Source organism: Ambystoma mexicanum, chromosome 1p (genome assembly GCF_040938575.1).
Source record: "Ambystoma mexicanum isolate Mex_15411 chromosome 1p, UKY_AmexF1_1, whole genome shotgun sequence".
Classification (NCBI taxonomy): domain Eukaryota; kingdom Metazoa; phylum Chordata; class Amphibia; order Caudata; family Ambystomatidae; genus Ambystoma; species Ambystoma mexicanum.
The window spans coordinates 1167692294-1167701221 of NC_090921.1; the positions used below are offsets into that span (position 1 = coordinate 1167692294).

Here is an 8928-nt window from a genome sequence, read left to right on the forward strand (position 1 = left end):
GGCTGGAGGCTGAGGGTCAGGTGACCAACTGTACTGTTTGGTCAGTGGAACTGCCACTTAGCCTTGGCCACCCTGCAGGATGGTGAGCTGGATGGTTTAGGGGCCTATACTGGCCTAAACCAGTTCGGAACAATATGAACATTGCCATTGTTGGCTCACAAAGCCTACATTTGCTGAATGGCTATTTTAAGCCTTGTGGTCACCTAGACAAAGCAAAACCGTTAAACAAAAAATCAGAGAGCAGGATTATGAAAGGAAATGGCTACCAAAATGGTACATTGGGCTTCCAATGCAGCAAAACCGCATACATGCATCCTTGGTGAAGCCAAAAATAAAATATAGCTGCCACCAACTTACTCTCTAAATCCAGTGTATGGTGATGAGGCGAACTGGGTAGCGTGAGAGACAAGACTGGCACTGGAGGTCTTAGGGGTGTCCCAATACCATATATATCATATAAGGTAAAAAGGAAAGTAATGGTAGTGGGACTTCAGGAGAAGTCCCTCCAGCCACCAACATGGGATCCAGGAATAAGAAAAGATGGGGACGGGGCAGCTAAATGTTTTAAGGGACTCCAAAAAGTAGCCCTAGAATCACCAAAATAGGAATTCTGCCTTGGCACTCCCACAGATTTTGTATGGCCAATATTCCTGCCTCACAAAATAGTTTACTTTAATGATAATTAATTGGAATTTAAAACAATTCTTGGCTCAAAAGGTTTTTGATTCTCAATATGTCAGGTTTGATTGTTCCTTGCATACGCCCAAAGTAAAAGGTGGAACTAAGGGAAATGGCTCTGGTGGTTTCGAGTATACAAATGGGTGACATCACTTACAGCATGAGACTGACACCAAGTAGTAGTGAAAAGGGTAGTCTCAGAGCAGCACGGTGGCAACCAGTGTCTTTTCTTTTTAACCATTTCTGAGCTGTAGTTCAGAAGATGAGCTATCTTTGGAAGGAATTGTTTCCTTTGGAAAGAACAGTACCAGAGGTAAATAATGTTTTTTTTTCTGAAACCTGTAGACCCTTGTTCATATAATAAAGGCTTCTCTCAATCCTTTACTGTTGATAACGTTTTTTGTTTGTTTTCCTAGGGCATTGGCTGTTACATGTTCCGCATTGATGACTTTGACGTAGTGGATGCCACCATGCATGGTAATGCAGCAAGGTTCATAAACCATTCTTGCGAGCCTAATTGCTACTCCCGGGTCATCCATGTGGAGGGCCAGAAGCATATAGTCATTTTTGCACTGCGTAAAATCTACCGTGGTGAAGAACTGACATACGACTACAAGTTCCCCATCGAGGACCCCAGTAACAAGTTGCCATGCAACTGCGGAGCCAAAAAGTGTAGACGTTTTCTGAACTGAGACCTGAATGGTGGGTGAGCAGGAATCTCCTACTGAAATGAGACTCCAGTAATAATGCATGCAAGACCTCAGAGTATTCTACAGTGTCTTGCCAGGCTACATACAGGCGGTAAAGCTTAAATTTCCTCCCACACAGCATTTGGGATGCCAGACTGATGCCATCTGTAACAGCACTCCAGATACTTGACTAGACTTGTCAGTGCCTTGTGGTTGGGCTCGGCATGATCGCAACAGGTTTCTGAGATGATTCTTGGCATAATAGTGAACAGTGTCTACGCAAAAAGACTCCAGCACCGTTGCAAGCAGCGACTTGGACAAGATTCCGCCATCACCTTAGCAATGGGCTTTGATCCTGGTCTCTAGCTAGTTTTGTGCTTTGGAGATTCATCGGACATGTCAGAGGCACGATGCACCGCTATCTCAATCAGCTAACATTTTCATTCTACACTGCACTCTGAGAACAGAGGCTAGCACTTTTTGGACATATGGATCCAGCACCATTGAACACAACACCAAGATTCCATCTCGGCGGTATACATGAATCAGCACTACCATTTGAGGCACTTCAGAAGGGATTCCATTCACTTGGACACCTGATAGGAACGAAATGTCAGACAGCATTTCTGGGACGTTCGAGAACATAATCCTATTTCATATCCCAATATGTCTTTTCTATCCCGGGCCGGGCCACTGGAACTAGCATAAATAAGCTAGTCTTACTTCTTTCCTAATTGTGCAGGCTGATTTCCCTTAAGAGCTTTCTTAAGTCTCATATTACCCATTATATTGGGCTATGTCATGTTTTCACTTTCCCTTTTTTCAAATTTCCCATTTTTCATTACTTTGGCAAGTGATAATTTTCCCTTTTCTTTCTTGGTAGGCAGGATTCTTGCCTGTTATTTGTCTACCTTCTCTTTTTCACAAGATTTTACCATGATCGTCTCTGCAGACCCTTTTTCAGATAATTTGTTCTGTCAGTTTGAAGGTGCTGTCTCTAGATCAGAGGTGCCTGCGTATGGCACACTCTTGTCCCAAGATTTACAGCTCTCGTTTGTTGCACTGAAGCGTTCCCCTGTAGATCTAGTGGTCTGTTGTGAGGCCTTGTCATGTATATGTAACACTCAGGGCCAATTCCACAAAGTCTAACACTGGGGCTCTCCTTCCTCAAGATCTGTGTAACTACATCTCTGATCACAGAAGGTGTAAGTCTCTACTTGGCCAAGGTCTTTGCGTCCCTTTTGCCAAAGCCTTTGGCACTGGCTTATGTATGCCTCTGCTGGGTATTTTGTGTTAAATCCTTCCCTGAGGTCTTAGGCCTGGTTGCCTGGACATGCTGGATGTGTAGGCCAAAAGGGAATAAAACGCATGATGTTGATGGCTGTCTCAGAGACTTAGGCTGGAGGCCAAGATGGTGGTTAGCAGTTCTTTACCTTATTCATTCCCCTGTTCAATCACAAAATAATATGATACAGGTCTGCTGTGTAAAGCACCGTTGTCATTCCAGAGTCCATGACAAACTCCAGGAGTGACTGGCTATTCCCATACTGAAAATAGGCTGTTGTGAACATTCTGGTTTAAACAATGCCTAACTTCCATAAAACTAATGCAGTATCATTGTTAAACAACTCCCTGTGGGCCATACCTTTCATCTAAATCACCCCTCCTGAAGACACTTTATAGAGTCTGTATGGTCATGTATCCCCCAAATCCTGTGATCATGATCTTTCTTTACTGCAATCAATAGATGTTGCTGCTTTTTGTTGCTATCCTCCAACTGCTCTTCCAGCCAGCTGCCCTCCACGGCTGTTGGACGATCTCCCACCAAAGCATCAGTTGGTTGATCTTATGGACCTTGTATGAGTGTTTAAGAGACCGGTTAAATGGGTTTGATTCTGCTTTCTTACTTGAGGGAGATGCTGGTTTATGTAAAAAATGTCATCCATGGGTCTTGCCCTCTCCCCCTTTGATAAGCAACTGAAGGCGATCAAAGAACTTGTGGCAGTAAATGCAGGTTGAGTGGATGCCCTCTTCTTTCCACCACTGAATCCACACTTTGTACCTAATGCACGATACAGACATGACAGCACTCTCCCTCTATTTGATTGGTGCTCTGGAATCTAACCTTTGAGTATTCCCAGAACTAGGACGGCAGCTGTGGAAAGAGGGGACGATGATTTGCAACATTTTTATCCCTTTATTTTCTATTGTTTTTCTAAATATGTCTTTTTTCCTCAGTTATAAATAACTGTGTTTGACAAGAGTATACTGAAGAGGAAAGTTGTAAATATTTGTACAAACATTTCTAAGCCAGTTTATTTCCTATGCACTTTTCTATTTAAAGAGTCGGCGAATAAAAGATGTTGAGATGTTTTGACCTTGTTCGTATAATTTTAAATAAAGCGAATTTTGACAAAACAAAATGATTTCTCCTTGTTTCTGGGGTCTGCATTCTGAACAAGTCGCACATTATGGTCATAATTAATATTTACATGTTTCTTCTTGGTGGACTGTCCTAGTATTTGTATTTTACTTCTGTACTCTTTTTTTCAGACTAACCTCCATTCTTTTGCTGCTTGCCTTGTGTTCCAAACACTAATTACTCTTCGAATTCTGAGGCCATTTTAAAAAGTATTGCGAAAGCCAACAATTTTGGCTTTTACTAAACAAAACTCCTTTGGCCGCACAAGCCTCAAGTCTCTGTGAGAGGTGGCTTACTTAGTTTAAGCACCGCGATAAGTGAAGCAATGCAGTGCCCTTGCATTCCACAGGCACCACCTGCCTGCTTGGAGTATGTACTTGCTGTTGGATGCCATATCCCATATGTCTAGAATGGCCTTACCTCCATCAGTTTGGTGTCAACTAATTGTGACCGTAAAGGACTACCTATGAGCAAAAAGAGTCTGCCCGTGGAGGGAATCTACCCCTTGCTCTCTCTTTCTCTCTCTTTCTCTTTCTTTCTCTCTTTCTTTCTCTCTCCCTTTCTCTGTCTTTCCGCACTGTGTGCTTTGGGAAATAAACATTAGCATAGCCTTCCCTACCCTGAGGCCCAGCTATAAATGTGCACAAGGAAAGTAAATATTGTCACTGCACGGCTGTTGGACCCCCAAAGCTCTGTCAAAGCCATTCTGTCCTCACATTCAATTCCTGAGGCTGTCTGAACCAGTTATAGGGTTCGATGTTAGTCATTTTAATGTTGAGGCAGGTCTTGTGACACTAATACAAAGCCCAGTGCATGTTTTGAAGCATATAACCCTTTTATCTCAACATCAATGTTAAATAAAAAGAGGTGTGGTTCTTATGTTCCCAAAATGCTCTTTCATTTTATGCAAAGCGTTTGGAATCCTCAATGATATTTGTACCTTTCCCTTTCTCTTAGGGGTATTTCGGGCTAGGGGGGATAGCTGAGGGGCAATGAACTTTTTTTTTAAGCAAGACAACACATAGCAACACAGGTTCGAATCCCAGTACTACGCTTAGAGACTGGTCACAGACATTAAGCCCGAAATAAAAGATTAATTTCTAAAGAGTAAAGTTGGAGCATTACTAGACTATTTTTCTTGAAATGAAAATCATATACATCACAAAATAACTTACAAGGCTATTCAAGCTTTTGATAAGGTGATTGGCTCTGTAAAAAAAATGTTTTTTAACCATATGATGAATAAAATAGATACTAGAAGTTACTAGAAATAAACTTAACACTGCAACATTTTAGAGATCCAGTTTATAATGTGAGTACAATGAAATAATTTGCATTTTGAATAGCTGCTTTTTAAAACATTTTAAACACAGCGCTCCCACAAGACATATTTTCCTCTGGTTGCACAACTGTCAGCAACGACTGGGTTGGCTTTAGCAAACATGCACCTGATAAAGCCACTCATTCACATAAAAGGAGACATGGCATGAAAGAGAGAGAAGAGTGTGAGACGGCTAGATCAGCATATTATAGGCCAGGAACAGATAGTGCTATTATGTTCCTCTCACTGGTTGACAAAATACCACCTATGACACAAAAACTAGATTCCTGTGGCAGTTGGTTGTCACTGATCCTTCTGGAAATCCCTGGAGTGTCCATCACTAAATGTAAAAAGTAATGTTTTTTTCTTTATTAGATTTTCTTGGTGTCTCAAGAAAATTGCTTATCGTCTTCTCTGTTTTTTCCTTGTTTGCTTAATATGAAAGTTTATCAATAGACTCTGGGTTTTATCAGAAGACTGATATGCACTTGGATCCTGATGATGAAAGGAAGGCATCTATTTTTAAGAGTAGCCTCTACGTTGCCTTCATGTGTAGCTGCAAAATCCCCTGGAGTCTTGTGGAACTCCTTAGGATAGTGGGCCTTGATGGGATCTATTGGAGCGCATCTAGACAAGTTGGTCTCTGTTGCCGGAGGCTAACCAATGCAGGACTGTTCCATCAAAGCCCATATTCACATAGCGAGGTGGTTTAGGAGGGCTCCCTGGTCAACGGTATTGAAGGCAGCTGCTAGGTCAAAGATGAGTAAGTACTGGTCCCCCTTGTCATTGATGTGCAAAGCATGATCAATATCTTGGATGATGGCCGTTTCTGAGCTGCATGATGGGTAGGAACCAGATTGGAAGTCCTATAAGAGATTGTGCCAAGTGATCCTTTCATGCAAATGGATAGAACGGTCTTCTCCATCACTATGCTGAGGAAGCGTAGTGATGGGGTAATAGTTGGCCAGGTCATCCGTGTTGAGTGCGAGTTTCTTCTGCAGGGGGAAGGATCTGCCCAGTTTTCAGTACGCCTGGGAAGGTGCCTTGTGACAGTGATGCTTTGATCACTGAGCAATGGTGCAAGTGATTCACCTTTGATGACCTTCACAATGGAGTTGGGGAGAAAGTAGTCTTTTCAGTTGGTGGTTCGGACATCATTTGAAAAGGAAATCTGCAGGTTGAAGTCTCTTCCTAACATGTGAATGACTCTTAACCAAAGGTGGTCAGGATACCAGCACAAAGGTATTTTGGCAAATGTTCAAAAGAAAATTCAACATGAGATCTACAAATGGACCCCAGGTCCCTGGACCAATTTTAACTTTGGGAAACACTTGCGAGAGAGAGCATGTCTTGAGCATGTGTATCCACACAGACAAAACTGGAAAGGAAACTAACAAAACATTTTATAATGAGCGCAGTTGACCACAGGCACAGAAAAATGAACTACCTTTTGCAATATTATCTGTGACGATAAAATCTTTCTAAAACGGATTGCTTTTTTTATGGCTTCAGATGCAAATTATATCCGAAAAAACGTAGTCAACAGAGGGTGCTTTGTAACTTTAGACCGGGTGGCTTGTCATCATGGGAGCCAGTGGTGAAGGGTGTGACAGAGCTGATATATATTTTTGCAGCTTGTGTATATTTCTCCAGCATGGGGTCTGGCATGGATTCACATGCTCATGAATATTCCCCGTCGTCAGGCTGGGAATCCTCGGTAAAAGAAAAAAACAGTTTGTTTTGTTTCTGAACTGTCTTTCTCCTAATAACCAATCACTGGTCTCTGGGTCGTACTGCCCCCAGCCAATGACTGCCCTCTACCTAAGCCCCTCCTCTGGCAGCCATCTTCAGATTTTTAAGTGTTCAAGTGTTGGGAGTCCTCGTGCTTAGCTCTCGAGCTTTTACTGCGTATTGCTTTTTTCAAAGAGTTTACGGTCGAATTGAGCCTCAAGCTCCACTGATTCATCTTCTGATTAACGGGGAGCCGTTTTCGAAATCTCTATGCCCCTCAAGGGTGGGTTTTCGTCAAATTTCACTTCAAGGAGGATTCCAGAAGATCTTGGAGGCCTACCCCTCGTGGTCATGGCCGAAGACAAAGGAGACTCGGCGCCTCTGTTTAGAATCTGCCCAGGATGTGGACTACAGAATGTCTTCAAGGAGGATGGGCACTCCCGGTGCCTCTACTGCCTGCACGCAGATAAAATCGCACGTCGAGGAGACCTGTGCGTTCTGCAAGGACATATCCTCCGGACCATGAAGGGCCATTACAAGCGACTCGCTGACTGAATGGAGTCAAAGAGCCCGGTGGCAGGTGAGCCCCGGCAACCTACTTCTCCCAAGAGAAAATCAGAGCGGTCTTCTAAGACCTTTGAGGGCGCTCTGGCGATGGGGGCCCAACATAAGGCAAAGCACCGCGAGGCTGTAGGCACTGGGGGTGCCGTTGGTAGGGGCTCCTCGGCTGCCAGGCTGGGCGCAGCATCGCTGACACTTGTCAACCACGAGCCAACGCTCCGGATCGACGAAAAGGAGGTCGGACAACCCAGGTAAGCTCCTGGAGAAGGCCTGGTCGGTTCCGACGGAGAAAGCCAAGGGGGAGTGAGGCGGTGGCCCTCCCCCCACGGTGAAGGCCTCAGACGCGCCTAAGGTCGTGAAGGCCCAGGTTCACCAGGCTAAGGCTTCGATTGAAGGAGTGGTAGCATCCCTGGCAAAGACCGCAGAGGCGGCCACAGTGGAGACGGCCCCCAAGCCAAGAGTTTCCCTGCCCAGCCGGAGGGAATCGTCTTTCACTCCCATCGATAAGACCCCAGTGAAGCCCTTGGGCGAGAAGGGGGGGGGACACGATAGTCCTACCAGACTCTGATATATCCTCCGAGGACGAGCTTTCGGGCCTCCAGTCAGTTCTTGACAAGAAGTTCCTCGAGGCCAGACCCTAGGGCAAGGACCCTGATGAAGCGGACGTGGAGAGCGGTGAGGGAGATGACGAGGAACAGATCGACGAGGAGCCAGAGGACACTATGCTGCTGCCGACGCTCCCGTCGCAACTGCTGCCACCACCGACAGACAGGTCGGAGGACATCTTGCTAACCTTGCACACACTGTGCACAGAGAGAAGGACAAGGATGCCTTTGCCTCCGGCGGACGATCAAGCGGTGCCTGGACCGTCGGGTGGCCCTCCATCCAAGCAGAGGAGGGTCTATCCACCCCCACCCTGCCATCCTTCACCTCCATCCCCTCCACTGAGGAACGAGACAGAGACAGACGACGATGACTGAACTGATCTCCCACCGCCTCCACCCTGGGCTGCTCCTCCCGAAGAAATTGGCTCCTTTCACACCATGATCGCTAGGGCCTCAGAGCTTTTTCAGCTATGCCCCGAAAAGCAGAAGGAGGAATTGATATCTTGCAAGAAGGCGAGGTAGCTTCGGACCACGACATCACGGTGGCCACGGACATCACTGACACCGGTTTCCACCAGATGGGCAACAACGTTTGCCTTCTCCGGCGTTGCTGGCTCAGGGACACTGATTTCTGTCAGGATGTACATACGAGGGTACTGGACATGCCCTTCGACAGAAACAACTTGTTCGGCAAGGCAGTGGACGAGTCACTGCAGGCCATCAAGGCAGACACCGAGACGGCCCGTGCCTTGGGCACGCTCCATCAACGACGGCCGTCCTTTTGGCCCTCCGCAGGCAAGTCACAAGGTACTTCCAAAGGATTCGGCGGCAGCTCCTCTTCATACCGCCAGGCGGGCTGTTCTTCGTCCCAGGAAGCCTACAGAGGCCGCTACAAGGCCGGAGGACATCATAGTCGTTGCC

General features: G+C 45.7%; 1 protein-coding gene across 4 annotated transcripts in view; it reads left to right on the plus strand.

Annotated features, from left to right (window-relative positions):
• Positions 1-3740, plus strand: part of KMT2B (lysine methyltransferase 2B) — a 1990704-nt gene extending 1986964 nt beyond the window's left edge. For all 4 annotated transcript variants that reach the window (XM_069604859.1, XM_069604860.1, XM_069604861.1 and 1 more), the window contains one exon: positions 1095-3740. In XM_069604859.1, coding sequence (XP_069460960.1) covers positions 1095-1370 — 276 coding nt within the window. In that variant the 3' untranslated portion in view covers positions 1371-3740. The remainder of the gene's footprint in view (positions 1-1094) is intronic.
• The last annotated feature ends 5188 nt before the right edge of the window (positions 3741-8928 follow it).